This window comes from Hordeum vulgare, chromosome 5H, assembly GCF_904849725.1.
Source record: "Hordeum vulgare subsp. vulgare chromosome 5H, MorexV3_pseudomolecules_assembly, whole genome shotgun sequence".
Classification (NCBI taxonomy): domain Eukaryota; kingdom Viridiplantae; phylum Streptophyta; class Magnoliopsida; order Poales; family Poaceae; genus Hordeum; species Hordeum vulgare.
In genome coordinates this window covers 571825763-571845282 of record NC_058522.1, presented here as the reverse complement: position 1 = coordinate 571845282, position 19520 = coordinate 571825763, and the positions used below count along the sequence as shown (strand labels likewise).

General features: G+C 46.6%; 1 protein-coding gene across 1 annotated transcript; it reads right to left on the bottom strand.

Moving 5' to 3' along the window:
• Positions 1-1992: 1992 nt before the first annotated feature.
• LOC123399398 (transcription factor PCF2-like) lies at positions 1993-3312 on the bottom strand. The gene has a single exon (XM_045093814.1). It carries the CDS (start codon positions 3295-3297, stop codon positions 2224-2226), a length of 1074 nt encoding a protein of 357 aa, XP_044949749.1. The 5' UTR covers positions 3298-3312; the 3' UTR covers positions 1993-2223.
• Positions 3313-19520: the final 16208 nt, after the last annotated feature.

The window sequence follows — 19520 nt, the reverse complement described above, 5'->3', positions numbered from 1 at the left end:
CCTTATCCTTGAACAATTCTGTCATAGCTGACCATTTTGCAAAAGGGCATCATCACCGTTCGGTAAGCATCATAATAGCGCACAGAGCGACATAATGAGGTGAAATAGTTACCTCTTCAGGAATAATTGCAGAATCATATTGTGAAAAACTGCAACCTGCTCTCAGTCATGCACAACTATTTTATGGAAGGCCTTTGGACCAAACATTGTGTTTACTGAAGATCTGCAAGATTCCAGCAAAGTTCAACATGTTAACACGAAAAAATATAGTTACATGAAAGGAAAGAAAAATCCAACTAACAATAACAGCATAGCAAGGAGTATAAACAAAATACTTCCTCCATCCCAAAATTCTTGTCTTAGATTTGTCTAGAAATGGATGTATTAAAATACTAAAACGTGACTAGATACATTCATATCTAGATAAATTTAAGACAAGAATTGTGGGACGGAGGGAGTATATACTTACAGTTGTAAGATGCTATTGATAAAAGTTCATTTTTAAAAGTTTGGAAAGTTTGCTCTCAGAATCTCAAGTATTTGCACACATCTGTAAAATGAGTTCCAGAAGAAATTAGATCTCAAGATCGGCAGCTACCAAATTTACTCCCGAATCTGTACTAAAGCAACCCGAAGGCAGATGCATGTTAGAAAGGTCTAGCTATTATCATATTATGTGGATTAGCATTAGCTTTCTGATTACTAAATTAAACTTATGTAACAGTGCAGGAGATTCAGAAAATTCAGGAAAATTTATGGCATTGCGATTCACGCAAGTATTATTGCTAATCCCAAAGTTACAAGCTAAGAAACAATTGCTGTATCTGTATCACGATATTGAGCTGTCTTATTCAAAACGGTAACTTTCAATCACCTAGACCAACTGTATGCAGCACTGACCTGAGATCAGGTCCTCCTTCCCAGTAGACACAGTAGCCTTCCTCAAGTGCCTTATAGTGCATTGTGAAGATGTGGCAATCATCAAAATGGACAGCCAGTGCTTCAGTAAATCCTGCATCGCCTTTTTAACATATCGCAAGGCCATGATCTTTCTTGCATATTTTGCTTTGCAAGTACAAGTTACAACAAGCAGTAGACAATGGTGTTTGGCTTCACTATTTATTTGCAGTACAAGGATCAGGATGTGCTCGGTCAGCTCAGAAAACACGATTAATGTGATGAGACCATTAACAAATAAAAAAAGTGCAAACTAATCAATCTGCAAGTGAGAAAAATGAATTCAAAGACATGCAAGCAAGCTCTTTTATGTGCAGGTCCAGCAACAGGACTCCAGAAGAAAATTCATGCCCAATCTTTTGGGTTACAGAGTCTAGAGAAACCTTGAACTATAAACAGAGTTATAGAATATAATATAAAGGAAGGACTGTAACAGGTTAAAACATAAAGGCAGGACCGTAGCAACAAGATGAAACAAAAAAAAAGGCTGGAAAGATTTTGTCATGGCACTGTAAATTCCTGATTGTGCAGAAGTTGGTTATATGCTCTGCACCTGCAAGTATATAAAAAGTAGTAGCAGAAAACTGACTTTGTTCTAAGATGAAAGCATGAAGAATTAAAGAGTTCTGGTGTGGCTGTGAAAATAGTGGAAAAGTCACTATTTACAAAAGCAGAAATGCTAGGAAGTTACTTCAGAACTTGTTCATGAAATTCCAGCAATCCAACCAACAACTAGCGATGTAAAAAATCAAAAGAAATTAGTCAAATGAGTAAATTAGAATAAAGTACATTGGATGTGAGCATGCCTTTTCTTCGCTGTAAAAAAATGTAATGCAATGTATTATCCTACCATGAAGATCAATTTCCTTCAGATACATTATCCTGAAAAAGAAGAGTTAACAGAATGTAGCACCATTTTCAAGCTGATACTCAGCCTCACCTGTAGTTCAGTATAGTGCTTCATTCCAGATAGGGAACCAACAAAAGTTTGAACTTTGAACAGGGTTCTGATGGAAACCATTGACACAACTCAAATTTTCTCCGTATTTTCATGTTCTTATTGATTGAAGGTCAAGAATAATTAGGGACAACCAACAATAGTCATGGTACCAAAAAACACTCCAGAGGGGCAATCGTGGTATCATTACTGACTAATACATAATCGGAGAATAAATATTTCACTAGAATAGAACCTAAGGTTTCTTTGGATTGACTTTTGGCTGCAGTCCGTGCAGTGGAGTGCTTTCGTGGCTTTGCTCTGCTTCGTTAGTCTTCTGGGCTGGAGTCGGAGACGGGCTCGTCGTCGTCATCGGCGTCGTCTTCTTCGGGGTGGTGGTCGCGGCGCTGCTGCTCGTGCGACTCGGCGCCGGTGATATGGTGGCTGAAGTGCTGGTGGTCCGAGTTGGTGTTCTGGACCACGGTAGAGGCAGACTGCTGCTGCTGCTGCTGCTGCTGCTGCTGTTGATGGTAGTCGGCGGCAACGTTGGGAAACACAGCTCCAGCCGGCATGGTCTGCGGGCCGGCGAGGTTGATGAGCTGGGGCGCGGACTGGAAGGCCCAGTACTGGGTGGGCTGGTTGGGGGCGCCGGCCGGCTGCGGGACCATCCAGACGGCGGTGGCCTGCGGGATCATGTGGTTGCCCCCGGCGGCCCCGGCGGCGGACGGGACGGCGAAGACGGGGACGAGGCCCTGCTGGCCGCCGATGGGAGCGAGGCCGCTGGCGACGGAAATGGCGGCGCCCCCGGCGCCGGCCTGCAGGAGGGGGTCGGCGAGGACGGAGTAGTAGGCGGCGGTGGGCGGCACGGTGGCGAGCGGGCCCGCGGCGCGCGTGGGCTGCAGCTTGCGGCGGCGCTTGGCGGAGGCGTCGTCGTCGACGACGGCGGAGGAGGCGGAGGAGGAGGACTGGGTGGGGATCCGGAGGACGCCGTCGACGGTGGTGGCGATGGCGGGGACGGTGCCGGTGCCCGTGGCGGCGACGATGGCCGGCTCGGACTGCTGCAGCAGCCAGCGCACGGTCTCGCCGTCCGACTTGTGCCCTAGCTCGCGGGTGAGCTGGAAGATCCTGGCGGCGCAGGCGGCCGGCATGCGGATCCGGCGGCCGCGGCCCTCCACCTTGGTGTGGCGGTCCCGGTTCCTCGGCGGCGGCTTGCGCACCACGGCCATGTTCCCCCCGGCGCCCCCGAAGAGGTCCACTGGCTCCGGCTTGGGCACCACCATGTACCCCCCGCGCACCGGCACCGGCATCGGCACCATCGCCATCGCACCGGCCGCCGGCTCAGCCGCCCCCCCGGCGTGCGGCTCCCCCTGGCCCGGCGGCCTGTCCTGCCCCTCCGACTCCATCAGGGCTGGGCAAATTCCCCGCCGTCGTCGTGGTGTTTTCGCGTGTCGCGGGAGATGGTGGGGGTGGGGTGGGGTGGGGGGTGGGTGGGGTGTTGTTACTTGGTGGTGGTCCCGCCCGCCCCTGCCCGTGTGGTGCCACTCGGCGTGGGGTCACCGCCCATCCCGGGTCCCGGCGCTGGTGGTGGGGACCGGGTCCACCCGCCCCTCCCCAGGCCGCGCTGTAGTGGGCCCGGGCCCCGCGGCAGGCGCGCATTTGATCCGCATCCTGCCGGATCCGGGGGCCCGGGAGCGGCTGTCGTTTCCCCTCCCCCTCTCTCTCTCTCTGCTGCTGCAGTTGGGCCAGCCAGTCGGATCGTCCCCGGGCCCACCGTGCCCATTGAGTAACCGCCGGCCCCACCGGCCGCGGATGCGTGTGCGTGCGTCCGGGTCAAATCGGACCGAATAAAAGGGAGTAATTAACGCGTGATTACGAGGTGGGCCGCGATACATTAGGGTTTAATGAGGGGTTGATGGCGTTAAGATCCGCGCCCGTGCACGTGACTGACCGCTCCCGCGCCTTTCGAACCCCACAAAATGTAGCACTAGCACCGCTCGTCGTCGCTGAAATAAAATAAAAAGGCAGGATGCCTTTCGGATGGTGTGGGGCATACGGCGCCTGTGGCGGGGGTGGTGGGGGCCGCCGGCGGTGGGTGGGGGTGGGACTGGCAGCTGGCCTGGCGTTGGCCCTAGCTGGACCGTGGCACGCTGATGGCGGGGACCACCCACCCGTTACGGTGGAGATCTGGGCCCGCGCCTCCAGATATACTACTACCATGGGGCTGGGAGAGCGCGCGCGTGCGCCCGTGAGTCCACGCGCCTTTTTCTTCCGCTCGGCACTAGGAGGATGGGAGCTCTCTTTTTTTTGGAAGCACCACGAGGCGCGACATATCGGTCAAAACTTACGGTTGGTCGGATGTGCAACGTCCGATTAACTTAAAAGGCCCTCTTTGGTTCCAAATAAGTTACCAACTTATAAGTTAAAAAGTGTAAAAGGTGACTTATTTTGCCAAACAGGTCCAACTTATAAGTCACCTCAACTTATAAGTCATAAGTTGCTCCACCCCAACTTAAAACTTATAAGTCACCCCAACTTATAAGTCATAAGTTGCTCCACCCCAACTTAAAACTTATCACTCACTTACTTTTGGGTGGGTCCCACCACTTTTTCAGCCAGCCCACATCCCATCCCACCCGTGACCACCGCGCACCTCATGCACCGCGCACCCCATGCCTCCCCATCGCGCATCCCAGGCACCGCGCACCCCAGCCTCCATCGCGAGCTCGCCCCGGCCGGATCCGCCCACCGGCAGGACTCGCCCACCGCGCACCCCATCCCTCCCTACCGCGCACCCCAGGTCTCGTCGCCGCCGCCCTCCATCGCGAGCTCGCCCCGGCCGGAATCCTTCCGATCCAGCACGCCGCCCGGTCTCCACCATGGCCTGGATCCGCTCGCCTCCTCCGCTCGCCGCCCGGTCTCCACCATGGCCTGGATCCGCTCGCCTCCTCCGCTCGCCGCCCGGTCTCCACCATGGCCGGTAGGAGCTTCGCCGCCCGGCGACTGGAGGCCTGGGCGCGGCGACTGGAGCACTGGGCGCGGCAACTGAAGCCCTGGGCGCAGCGACTGGAGCACTCGGCGCGGCGACTGAAGCCCTGGGCGCGACGACTGGAGGCCCGAGGCGGCGGCGTTTCCTGCCCTATCGGAGTACCAGTGTTTCCTGCCCTGTCGGCGTTCTGCAGTCCCAGGAGGCCCCTCCCCGTCGACGCAACGGCAAGCATGTGGTGGCCACGGCTGGAAGCGAAGAATGGCGAAAAAAAACAGGATGGAAAGGTGTGGTGAGGTGACTTATAAGTCACGTGACAACCAAACAGCCGTGACTTATAAGTCACTGGTTTTAAGTCACCTGACTTATTGGAACCAAACAGGGTCTAAATACGTCCGTTCGATTGTCTATCCTATCCAAATAGCTTCTTCCTTGACTCATCCACATCCTCATCAAAGCACTTGGCGTCAGCGGCGTGAATCAGGCGTTGAAGCTCCCTCGGACTTGCCTCGCCGTAGACACTCGTAGTCGTCGTCGGTGGACGCCGTTGTTCGTTGCTGTTGTCATCGTCCGCCTTTCTGAGCTGCTGGTTGCAGCTCGGCTGTACACTCATAGCAGCTCCCCATGCTTCCTCCTTGGCCTTTGCGATCGTGAATAGCCGTTGTCGTCTGTGGCACCGTTGCTCGTTGGTGATAGCTAACTCGTTGGTGGTGCCCCCTTCCCCCCCCCCCCCCCCCCCCGCGGTTGGAACGTTGATGGAGGCGACAAAGTAACTCGCGGAAACCACTATGTGTGGTTTCAGCAAAAAAATGCATCGGTTGTAGCATTTCATGTTGCTGGTTGTAGCTCGCCACGCGCCAGTCGTAGCCTCGATCTTTTCTGGTTCGAGCAACACAAAGACGGTTGTAACAAAATGGCATTGCGGTTCCAGCACGTGCCCGTCGTGGTCGATGTTTATGCCTCTGGTTTTGCGGCACTCGCGCCATTATGGTCACCGCGGTTGCTGCACATAGTAGCAAAAAATTATACTGGTGCCAGCATCTTGCGAGAGCGATTGCAACATATGTGGGGGCATGGCCACCGCCCCTAGTAGCAAAAAATATGCCAGTTGTAGCACTTTGGGTCATCGGTTGTAGCATATTTGGACGTCGGTTGTAGCATAAAAAAATGCCGGTTTTTGCTGGAACCAGCCATCGGTCGTGCTACAAACAGCCACGACATTTGTTGGAACCGAGCATCAGTGGTGCTACAAAGAGCCATGAAAATCGCTGGAACCGACTTTCTTCCTGAAGGAGAACCATGGCGTTTTTCTGTTTTATGTCGCAACCGCAGAGGTCGGAGCTGCAACCAGTTTTGCGGGTGCTCGAAAGGTGTAGTGGGTGCTGGATGAAGGAGGTGACTAGGGAGAATGCCCCTCCCAACGTCGGAGAGGGAGCTAAGTTGCAAGCACGGGCGGCGGCGATGGCGGAGCTGCATCTGCTGGCACGGGAGCTGCAACTTTTTTTGGGAGAGAGCTGAGATGCATCTGCTGGCGCGCGGGGTCTGTAGCCTTTGTTGAGAGAGAGCTCACGCATTGATGTGATGCGGTCGTCGGGGGTGAGCCGTGATGGCGCTGGAGATCCCTTCGTCGGCGTTAATGCTTGTGAGATGCGCGCTCGCTGGGGGAGACCATGCACCGAGCGGAAGAAGAGATAAGGGAGCATGCGTGAGGAAAGGAGACTCCCAGATCGATTGAGATCAAGTGGCCCTAGCGAGACTGGCCGAAACTTCGGCCGGCGTGTAGTACCCAAACGTTTACCTTTTTTCTCAGAAAAATGATATGCGGCGAACGTTCTTTGGGCTTCAAGCGAACCCACTTGTGGCGTCCGACGACGCACACGAATCATGATGCTAGATGTTGTATCGCGTCCGACCCTAGGGCCAGCTCTTTTACTAACTTCTACAATAAGCTAGAATAAGCTACCCCTACCTAGTTTATTGTAAAAACCAATCAAAAAATTAAAGCCTGCTAATTAAGACTTAGCTTGTAGGCTTTAAAAAAATATTTTTGGTTGGACTTCTAGAATAAGCTAGGTAGGGGGGGCTTATTCTAGAAGCCCGAAAAAACCACCAAAAGAACCGGTCCTTATCACTTATCATTCTCCCCTCCTCACTCATAGCTCGTGATTCGACATTTCTTCTCCACTGTTGTCACCGCCGCTTGAGGTAAATGAAAGCGAGTAGTCAAATCATCTAAAGAATGTAAGGCATGTAAAGTGACAGTATGGTCCTCAAAGAAAGAATGCAAGTGACGCCATAACTGAGTCTTGGGAGTTTCATGTCACTGATAAGACCAAAAGGCAATTTTGTGTTACCATTTTGAGGGGAGCTAGCAGCCAGATTCTGGTAAGTTGGTAAAAGCTTTAGGCAGTCCCTCCACCAAAAGGAGCAAGTTTAAAGGCTTATAGGTATCAACCTTTGTAGATAGTATATTTCCCTAATTACATTAACCCAACGAATATCCATGTGGTTGACGAATTTATGAACCATCTTTATCAGCAATCAGGTGTTATGTGTAGATAGGTTTAGAATGCCAAAGGGTGTGTTTGGTTGAGGAACCAAGTAGAATGGAATGTCATGGTTCTATTTCATTGAAATGGGTTCATTTTGTTCTTGTGTTCGGTTGTAGTCAAATGACAGAATGGAATGGTTCTGTTTCACTGTTTGGTTGAAGGAATGGAACAAAAACTAATTTGGTTCAGCTCACCTCTCTTGTAAGAATGGGGAAATTATCATGTATACATATGAGTATAGTTAGAACAAGTATGTTGATTTTTATACTCATGGCAATTTCAAACTTACCTAATATATCAAGAATTATTTGTTTTCATATATCAAGAAGTCAACTACCAAAACTATACAATTTGAACAAACATGTCTAAAACTTGCATCACAACTCTCTTAATAAGATGGGAAAATGGAAGAAAATCGAAGCCATGATGAACTGTCGTTTCTTCCATCCAATAAAAGGTTAGAAACAAAAATAAATTAAATGCTTTTATAACTAGTATAGGGTGGAGATTTTCTCAATTAACTACACAAATTAGTCCCTAAAACCAATACATATTGGTGAGGCTGAGAGCTCCCTGGTTGATCCGTTGCTGCTGAGCCTCTAATCCCACACAAATTGATAACACACAAGTGTAGGGGATCGTTTGTAGCCTTTTTTAATAAGTAAGAGTGTCGAACCCAACGAGAAGGTAAAGATAGAATTAATAATCTCTTAAGTTCTATCGACCACAGATACAATTCTACGCACGCTAACACTTACTTTACCTAGAATAAGTATGAAACTACTTTGCGGGAAAGAAACTAGAAGTACTTAGTAGTGCAATAGATAGTTTTGCAAGAAAATAAAGAGCGTGGAAATAAAAGTTAGCTGTTGGTTTTTAGAGCATGTTTGGGACTGCTCTGCTCCTTCAAATTCAGCTTCGCTTCAGAAATAGGATTGGAAAGTGGAGTCCTTCTCTTCGTTCGCACCTTTCTTATTTTTTCTTTCTTTGGTTTTTTGCTTATGGCGCATAGGCCTTATTGGGCTCTCCCACCAGCCCACTAAGGGCTGGTGCGCCACCCATAAGTCCTTTGGGCTTTCTCCGGGAGGGTTGCCCCCCTCCCGGTGAACTTCCGAAACCCATTCGTCACTCCCGGTACATTCCCGGTAATGCTCGAAAACTTTCCGGTAACCAAATGAAGTCATCCTATATATCAATCTTCGTCTCCGGACCATTACGGAAACCCTCGTGACGTCCGTGATCTCATCCGGGACTCCGAACAACATTCGATAACCATGCATATAACTCAACTATACTAAAACATCGTCGAACCTTAAGTGTGCAGACCGTGCGGGTTCGAGAACTATGTAGACATGCCCCGAGGTACTCCTCGGTCAATATCCAATAGCGGGACCTGGATGCCCATATTGGATCCTACATATTCTCCGAAGATCTTATCGGTTGAACCTCAGTGTCAAGGATTCATATAATCCCGTATGTCATTCCTTTTGTCCTTCGGTATGTGATAACCCACAAGTATAGGGGATCGCAGCAGTTTTCGAGGGTAGAACATTCAACCCAAATTTATTGATTCGACTCAAGGGGAAGCGAAAGAATATTCTCAAGTATTAGCAGCTGAGTTATCAATTCAATCACACCTGAAAGATTTAGTGTCTGCAGCAAAGTATTAGTAGCAAGGTGGTATGATAGCAGCAGTAGCGACAGTAACCAGTAGCAGCAGAGTAACAACAGTAGAAATAGAGTAACAGTAGCAGCAGCAAAGTAACGTAGCAAGGACCAGTAGTAAAAGACTCGTAGGCATTGGATCGGTGATGGATGATTATGCCGGATGTGACTCATCATGTAACAGCTATAACAAGGAGAGATAAGTAACTAGCTCCCGTTCGTCAATCCAATGTAGGCATGTTTTCCGTATGTAGTCATACGTGCTTAGGGAAAAGAACTTGCATGACATCTATTGTCCATCCCTCCCGTGGCAGCGGGGTCCTAATGGAAACTACGAGATATTAAGGTTCTCCTTTTAATAAAGAACCGAACCAACGCATTAACACTTGGTGAATACATGAACTCCTCATACTATGGTCATCTCCGGGAGTGGTTCCGGCTATTGTCACTATGGGGTTGCCGGGTCATAACACATAAGAGGTGACTACAACTTGCAAGATAGGATCTAAAACACACATATATTGGCGACAACATAATAGGTTCAGATCTGAAATCATGGCACTTGGGCCCTAGTGACAAGCATTAAGCATGGCAAAGTAGTAGCAACATCAATCTCAGAACAAAGTGGATACTAGGGATCAATCCCCGTCAAAACTAACTCGATTACATGATAGATCTCATCCAACTCATCACCGTCCAGCAAGCCTACGATGAGATTACTCAGAACGGTGAAGAGCATCATGGAATTGGCGATGAAGGAAGGTTGATGATGACGATTTCCCCTTTCCGGAGCACAGAACGGACTCCAGATCTGCCCTCGAGACGATTAACAGGAGGTGGCGGCGCCTCCGTATCGTAAAACGCGATGAACTCTTCTCCTTGATTTTTTTTTCCGGGCGAGACGGACTAAATAGAGCTGAGATTGGAGGCGGTGGAGCTCTGTGGGCCCCACAAGCCTGGTAGGTGCGGCCTGGGGGGTGGCCGCGCCTCCTGGGCTTGTGGCCCACTGCCTCACCTCCTCCAGTGGATCTTTACGCATGTATTTTTCATCAATTCCAGAAAAATTCTCCGTAAACTATTTGTGCACAAAAACAACACCATGGCAATTCTGCTGATACGACGGAGGGCAAAAGAGTTCGGAAAACTAGATACGACGGAGGCGTATCAACTCCCCCAAGCCTAAAGCCTTTCTTGTCCTCAAGCAGTACAGTTGACAAACTGAAAGAGACAAAAGAAAAATTTTGACGAACTCTGTTTGATCTTGTTGTTGCAACTATGTCTAACTCATATCCAGAGTTTGAGCAAGATCACAAGCAAACCACAAAAGCAAATGACATCTAGGTCTCACGGTAAACACATAACAATGGCATAATCAACGAGCGAGCAAATAATAATAAGTCTCAAACGTCAACACTTCAATCAAAACAATCATGAAGCAGTACGAATAGATGGTATCTTGATACGTCTCCATCGTATCTACTTTTCCAAACTCTTTTGCCCTTGTTTTGGACTCTAATTTGCATGATTTGAATGGAAGTAACCCGGACTAACGCTGTTTTCAGCAGAATTGTCATGGTGTTGTTTTTGTGCAGAAATGAAAGTTCTCGGAACGTCCTAAGATTTTTTCTGGAAAATATGAAAAATACCTGCGCAAAGATCTACCGGAGGGGATGGGCCAGTGGGCCATAAGCCCTGTTGCCGCGGCCACCCCTTCGCCGCGGCAACCAAGCTTGTGGGGCCCACGTGGCTCTGCCGCCCCCAACTCCAGCTCTATAAATTCACTTCCGCCTAGAAAAAAATCAGAAGAGAAGATTTCGTCGCGTTTGCGATACGGAGACGCCGCCACATCATGTTCTTCATCTGGAGGACAGATCTGGAGTCCGTTTTGGGCTCCGGAGAGGGGAAATCGTCGCCATCGTCATCATCAACCTTCTTCCCTCTCCAATTCCATGAAGCTCTTCATCGTTCGTGAGTAATCTATTCGTAGGCTCGCTGGGCGGTGATGAGTAGGATGAGATCTATCATGTAATCGAGTTAGTTTTGACGGGGATTGACCCCTAGTATCCACTATGTTCTGAGATTGATGTTGCTACTACTTTGCCTTGCTTAATGCTTGTCACTAGGGGCCGAGTGCCATGATTTCAGATCTGCAATTATTATGTTGTCACCAATATATGTGTGTTTTAGATCCGATCTTGCAAGTTGTAGTTACCTACTATGTGTTATGACCCGACAACCCCGGAGTGACAATAACCGGAACCACTCCCGGTGATGACCATAGTTTGAGGAGTTCATTTGTTCACCAAGTGCTAATGCGTTGTTCCGGTTCTTTATTAAAAGGAGAACCTTAATATCCTGTAGTATCCTTTTGGACCCCGCTGCCACGGGAGGGATGGACAATAGATGTCATGCAAGTTCTTTTCCCTAAGCACGTATGACTACACACGGAATGCATGCCTACATCACATTGACGAACGGGAGCTAGCCACATATCTCTTCGTGTTATAACTATTGCATGATGAATATCATCCAAACATATCACCGACCCATTGCCTACGAGTTTGTTCCACTACTGTTGTTACTTATTTTGCTCTGCTGCTGTTACTATTATTGCTACTTGGTACTGCTGTTACTACTGTCGCTTGCTCTGTTGCTACTTGCTACTGTTGCTACTTGCTAGTGCTCTGCACTACTGCTGTTCCTTGCCACTGCTGTTACTCGTTGCACTGCTGCTACCTGCTACAATTCTGGTTCGCTCGTCGTTGACGGGAAAAGACAATTTCCGTCTACGGGCAACTTCTGGCGCCATTAATACGACAGTTAGGAATAGTCTTTCGTCAACAGATCGTTTTTGACACCGTTTTTATCATACTACTTTGCTGCTGATACTTTGCTTGCAGATACTAATCTTTCAGGTGTGGTTGAATCTGACACATTCAGCTGCTAATACTCAAGAGTATCCTCTCACTTCCTGACTGGCGAATCAACAAATTGGGTCGAATACTCTACCCTCGAAAACTGCCGCGAACCCGCGCGCTGGTGGGCCATTGCAAGACAATTGCTAATTGTTGAGCAACTGGGAGCAGTTCTGGCTCTGTTGTCGCGAAGGCATCAAGTCAGGGACTCGTCAACAACATTCTTCTAGTGTCGTTGCCGGGGACTGGTAAGCAGCATTTTTCTGACGCCGTTGCCGGGGAGGTATTGCTATATTCTTTGAGTCACTTGGGATTTATATCTGTTGATCACTATGAAGAATCTGAAGGATCCAAAAACCAAAGTCTTGCCCTCAACTACGAGGAGAGGTAAGGAACTACCATCTAGCTCTGCACTTGATTCACCTTCAGTTATGAGTAAGTTTGCGACATCACCTCCTGCTAGAAATCTTGATATGTCGCATGTGCTTGATGATGCTTATGATGCTACTATGCTTGATGATACTATGCCTGATACTGCTAGAGATGCTATGCTTGATACTGCTTTGCCTGATGATGCTAGAGATGCTATTTTGCCTGATGATGCTATGCTTGATACTGCTAGAGATACTACTTTGCCTGATGTGCCACTAGGGGTATTCCTTGATGCTCATATTGCTAGAGTTACTGCCAATGCTCGTGATGTTTCTGAAACTGTCGATACTATTGAGATAGAACGTGCTTTTGCTCCTGCTAGATCCATCTCTCCTAGATATGCATTGCCTGATATACCTGAGGGTTACATTATGGAGGGAGAGATAGCCGAGGATTTTCTTGCGTGTAAGGATGCCTATGGCGTTGAGAAATTACTTCTCAAGTCGAAGGAAAAATCCCTGAAAGCTAGGATAAAATACGACCCGAAGTTTGCCACTTCACCTATCTTTATCATCGATAAGGATTATGAATTCTCTGTCGATCCTGAGATAATCTCTCTAGTCGAATCTGATACTTTCCACGGTTATGAGTCTGAGACGGTCGTAGCCCATCTTACCAAACTACATGATATAGCCACCCTTTTCACTAGTGAGGAGAAGCTCCGCCACTACTATATCCTTAAGTTGTTTCCTTGCTCCCTAAAGGATGACGCTAAAGCCTGGTTCACTTCTCTTGCTCCTGGATGTGTGAGTAGTCCCCAGGATATGGTCTATTACTTCTGTGAGAAATATTTCCCTGCCCATAAGAAGCAAGCTGCCTTGCAGGAAATATACAACTTTGCTCAACTCAAAGAAGAGAGTCCCCCACAAGCTTGGGGGAGGCTCATCCAGCTACAGAATGCTTTGCCTGATCACCCTCTTAAGAAGAACGAGATACTTGATACCTTCTATAACGGACTTACCGATGCTTCTAGAGACCACCTAGATAGTTGTGCCGGTTGTGTTATTAGGGAACGAACTGTAGAACAAGCTGAGATCCTACTGAATAACATCTTGATCAACGATAATGCTTGGACTATTCCCGAACTACCTCCTAAGCCAACTCCAAAGAAAAGAGATATTCTATTCCTCAGTCCCGAAGATATGCAAGAAGCCAAGAAGTATATGCAAGAGAACGGCATTAGATCTGAAGATGTCAAACATTTGCCACCTATCAAAGAGATCCATGGTCTCGATAACCCGATACAGGTAGTAGAAGTAAATTCTTTGCGTAGGTTTGATGAGAGTGATATTTGCTACTACGACAACAGACCTTCCGTGGTACGGCGCCAGGAATCCTGCTGCAGCGGCTACACCTTAGGGACTTCCTAGGCAAATATGCAAAGGATTCCCCTGTGTCCTTGGAGCCTTGCGTTGGTGTTCCCTCAAAGCGAAAAGGGTGATGTAGCACAGCGGCGGTAAGTATTTCCCTCAGTTTTGAGAACCAAGGTATCGATCCAGTGAAGGAGTATCACAAGTGCGTGCACAAACACAAAGAGCTTCCTCCCAACGCTATGAAGGGGTTGTCAATCCCTTATAGATTGTTTGCCAAGTGAGAACTGAAAGCAACAAAGTAATAAAAGCAAAGTAAAAGCGGAGGTGTAAACGATGGGTGTGAATAGACCCGGGGTCCGTAGTGTTTACTAGTGGCTTCTCTCATGAAAGCAAGTAGACGGTGGGTGAACAAATTACTATCGAGCAATTGATAGAACCGCGCAAAGTCGTGACGATATATATGGCAATGATTATATCTATAGGCATCACGTCCAAAACAAGTAGACCGATACTTTGTGCATCTACTACTATTGCTCCACACGTCGACCGCTATCCAGCATGCATCTAGTGTATTAAGTCCACATGATGTAGATGGACAATCTCATATCTACGACAAAGCCCACTTTGTTACCCTTGATGGCAACTACACGATGTGTGCCTTGCTGCCCCTACTGTCACTGGGAAAGGTCACCACACGGTAAGAACCCAAAACCAAGCACTTCTCCCATTGCAAGAATCATAGATCTAGTTGGCCAAACGAAACCCAAGACTCGGAGAGACTTACAAGGATATCAAATCATGCAAATTAGAAATCAGCAAAGACTCAAATATATATCATAGATAATCTCATCACAAATCCTCAATTCATCGGATCTCGACAAACACACCGCCAAAGAGGATTACATCGGATAGATCTCCATGAAGATCATGGAGAACTTTGTATTGAAGATCCAAGAGTGAGAAGAAGCCATATAGCTACTAACTACGGACCCGTAGGTTTGAAGTGAACTACTCACGAGTCATTGGAGGGGCGATGATGTTGATGAAGAGGCCCTCCAACTCCAAAGTCCCCTCCGGCAGGGCACCGGGAAGGGTCTCCAGATGAGATCTCACGGAAACAGGAACTTGCGGTGGCGGAAGTCCCGATCTTCGTTTCTTTCTGGATGTTTGTGAATTTATAGGACCATATGGCGGTGGAGTTGCATCAAGTGGGCCCCCGAGGGGCCCACAAGCTTGGTTGGCGCGACCTACGGGCGGGGGGGGGGGGGGGCGATAGGGCCTGTGGCGCCCTCGTGACCCCCCTCCGGTATCTTTTTCTTCCGGTATTTTTGATATTTTCCATCAAAAATCATCGCGAAAGAATTATTCCGTTTGGACTCCGTTCCAAAATCAGATCTGAAAAGAGTCAAAAACACAGAAAAAACAGGAACTGGCGCTTGGCACTGAGTTAATAAGTTAGTCCCAAAAAAGATATAAAAGGTAAACAAAACATCCAAAGTTGACAAGATAACAGCGTGAAACCATCAAAAATTATAGATACGTTTCAGACGTATCAAGCATCCCCAAGCTTAACTCCTGCTCGGCCTCGAGTAGGGAAGTGATAAAGAATGAATTTTTGATGGTTTCATGCTACCTAGCATAGATGTCCTTTGTAACTCCTCTTATGTGACGTGAATGTTCAGATCCATTAGATTCAAAACAATAGTTTGCTATTGACTTGGAAACAATAATACTTCAAGCAAACTAGCAAGGTAATCATGAACTTTCAATAATACAAGCCAAGTTATATAATGAAAATTTCCCACTAGCTATATGGTGGTGACAAAACGAGAGACTCTCAATCATGAAGATCATGGTGCTTAATATGCACAAGTGTGGAAAAATGGTAGCATTGTCCCTTCTCTCCTTTTCTCTCATTTTTTAGATGGGATCGTTGGCCTCTTTTTTTTGGTGGGCATCTTTGGCCTCTTTTATTTCCTCACATGGGACAATGCTCCATCAATGATGATCATCACACTTTCAACTCAAAACTTAGAGCAATGATGACTCTATATGGAATGCCTTCGGTAGTGTACCGTGACAATGATCTAGAATGGCATAGACATAAATGGAAACATCATGCTAGCTATCTTACGATCATGCAATGGCAATGTAGACGTGGTGGCACATGTCATGGTGGTAGTTGCATGGCAATATATCTCGGAGTGACTTTGAAAAAGCCATAGTAGGTAGGTATGGTGGCTGTTTTGAGGGAGGCTAATGGTGGGTTTTGTGCACCGACGAAAGTTGCACGACACTAAAGAAGATAGTGATGGTGGAAGGTGAAAGTGCATCTAAACCATGGACTCAACATTAGTCATGAAGAACTCGTATACTTGTTGCAAAAGTTTTATTAGTAATCGAAACAAAGCATTCAAGGCATACTCCTAGGGGAAGGGTTGGTAGGTATAAACCATCGCGCGATCCCGACCGCCACACAAAGGATGACAATCAATAGACTAATCATGCTCAGACTTCATCACACAGCGGTTCACCATACGTGCATGCTACGGGAATCACTAACTTCAACACAAGTATTTCTAGATCCACAACACCTTAGTAGCATAACTTCAATATTACCATAACCACAACTCAAAACTAGTTGAGATGAATCAAACTTCTCTAACTATTCAATGCACATGAAGGTGGAAGTTTTCGTATCCCTTTGGATAACTACCCCTTTTGAGACTACTTTCAAAGAATAGATCAACTACCAAGCCACGCACCACCGTGCTCTAAAAGATATAAGTGAAGCACATAGGGCAAAATCAACTAGCTCAAAAGATATAAGTGAAGCACATGTGAGCTGAATTGTCTACCAAAGGATATAAGTGAAGCTCGACAAAATCACGGTGAGTGCATGTCTCTCTCTCTAGGTGTGCAGCAAGGATTTTTCTGACACAACAAAAATAAAATACTCCTATGATACAAGACGCTCCAAGCAAAACACATAACATGTGGTGAATGAAAATATAGCCCCAAGTAACGTTACTGATGGATTGAAGACGGGAGAGGGGATGCCTTCCCGGGGCATCCCCAAGCTTAGGCTTTTACGGCATCCTTGAATATCTTGGGGTGACTTGGGCATCCCCAAGCTCGAGCTCTTGCCACTCTTTATCTTTTTGTCCATAAGAACTTCACGCAAAACTTGAAAACTTCACAACACGAAACTTAAACAGAAACTCGTGATAACATTAGTATAAGAAAGCAAACCACCACTTCCTTAGGTACTGAAGCAAACTTAAATTCTACTTATGCTGATGTTGGGTTACTGTATTTTCAATCTTACATGGCTAATACCCCCCGATACTATCCATAGTTTCATCAAAATAAGCAACCAACACAACAAAAACAGAATCTGTTAACAGCAGACCAGCCTCTAGCAATCTGTATACTTCGTATACTTCTGGTACTTCAAAAATTCGGAAAACTTACAACAGTCTGAAGAATTGGCGTAGCAATCAGCAGCAAAAAGAATCAACTCAAAATCTCTTACAGAAAAAATGAAAATTCTTTTCGTGAGCAGAAAGTTTCTGTCTTTTCCAGCATGACCAAACGATCATCCCCAAGACTAATCATAACGGTTTTGCTTGGCACAAGCGCAAAAAGAAACACAAAAAACACAATCATAACAAAATTATGAAAGTGTGAAAAACACATAATAGAAAGAAAAAGATAAATTCATTGGGTTGCCTCCCAACAAGCGCTATTGTTTAACGCCCTTAGCTAGGCATTCAATGATGCTCTCACAAAAGACAAGAATTGAAGCACAACGAGAGCATCATAAAGCATGTGAAAATCACATCTAAGTCTAACATACTTCCTATGCATAGGAATTTATATGAGAACAAATTGGCAAGACAACCAATATTTGCCATATGCAAGGAAGAAGAAAGAGACAATAGCAATCTCCACATAACGAGAGGTAATTTGGTAACATGAAAGTTTCTACCAAAATATTTTCCTCTCTCATAGCAATTACATGTGGGATCATATTCGAATTCAACAATGTAACTATCACATAGGATATTCTTTTCATGATCCTCATGCATGCAAAGTTGACGCTCTTCAAAAATAGTGGGATTATCATCAACTAAAGTCATGACTTCTCCAAACACACTTTCTATATTATTGCAAATATCATATTCATCATGAGGCTTGAACAAATTTTCAAGATCATAAGAAAGATCATCACCCCAATCATGATTATTGCAACAAGTAGGTGACATAGCAAAACTAGCATCCCCAAGCTTAGGGTTTTGCATATTTTTAGCATGACTGTCACTAATAGAATTTATAGTGAAACTATTGCAATCATGCTTTTCATCCAAGGAGCCCTCGTGAATCACTTCATGAATTTCTTCATCACGATTTTCAGATTCACGCATCTCAAGCAAAACTCCATAAAGATAGTCAAGTGCCCTCAACTTACTAGCAATTGGATCAACATAATTGGATCTCTTAAAGAGATTAGCAAGTGGATGAGGATCCATATCACTAGATTTTCAGCAAGCGAAGATGCAAGCATATTGAAGGCACATAGCACACAAGCAAACAAGAAAACCGGCAAAGGAAAACGGCAAAAAGGCGAAAGGCAAAAGAAAACGGCAAAGCAGAAAGGCAAATGAAAACGACAAATGTGAAGTGGGGGAGAGGAAAACGAGAGGCAACTCGCAAAAAAAGTAAATGCAAGAGATGAGTTTGTGATACCTACTTGGATAGATCTCTCCTTCCCCGGCAACGGCTCCAGAAATTCTTCTTGCTACTGCGACAACAGACCTTCCATGGTACGGCACCAGGAATCCTGCTGCAGCGGCTACGCCTTAGGGACTTCCTAGGCAAATATGCAAAGGATTCCCCCGTGGCCTTGGAGCCTTGCGTTGCTGTTCCCTCAAAGCGGAAAGGGTGATGTAGCACAGCGGCGGTAAGTATTTCCCTCAGTTTTGACAACCAAGGTATCGATCCAGTGAAGGAGTATCACAAGTGCCTGCACAAACACAAAGAGCTTGCTCCCAACGCTATGAAGGGGTTGTCAATCCCTTATAGATTGTTTGCCAAGTGATAACTGAAAGCAACAAAGTAACAAAGCAAAGTAAAAGCGGAGGTGTAAACGATGGGTGTGAATAGACCCGGGGTCCATAGTGTTTACTAGTTGCTTCTCTCATGAAAGCAAGTAGACGGTGGTTGAACGAATTACTGTCTAGCAATTGATAGAACCGCGCAAAGTCGTGGCGATATCTATGGCAATGATTATATCTATAGGCATCACGTCCAAAACAAGTAGACCGATACTTCCTGCATCTACTATTATTACTCCACACGTCGACCGCTATCCAGCATGCATCTAGTGTATTAAGTCCAAAAGAACAGAGTAACGCCTTAAGCAAGATGACATGATGTAGATGGACAATCTCATATCTACGACAAAGCCCACCTTGTTACCCTTGATGGCAACTACACGATGTGTGCCTTGCTGCCCCTACTGTCACTCGGAAAGGTCACCACACGGTAAGAACCCAAAACCAAGCACTTCTCCCATTGCAAGAATCATAGATCTAGTTGGCCAAACGAAACCCAAGATTCGGAGAGACTTACAAGGATATCAAATCATGCAAACTAGAAATCAGCAAAGACTCAAATATATATCATAGATAATCTGATCACAAATCCTCAATTCCTCGGATCTCGACAAACACACCGCCAAAGAGGATTACATCGGATAGATCT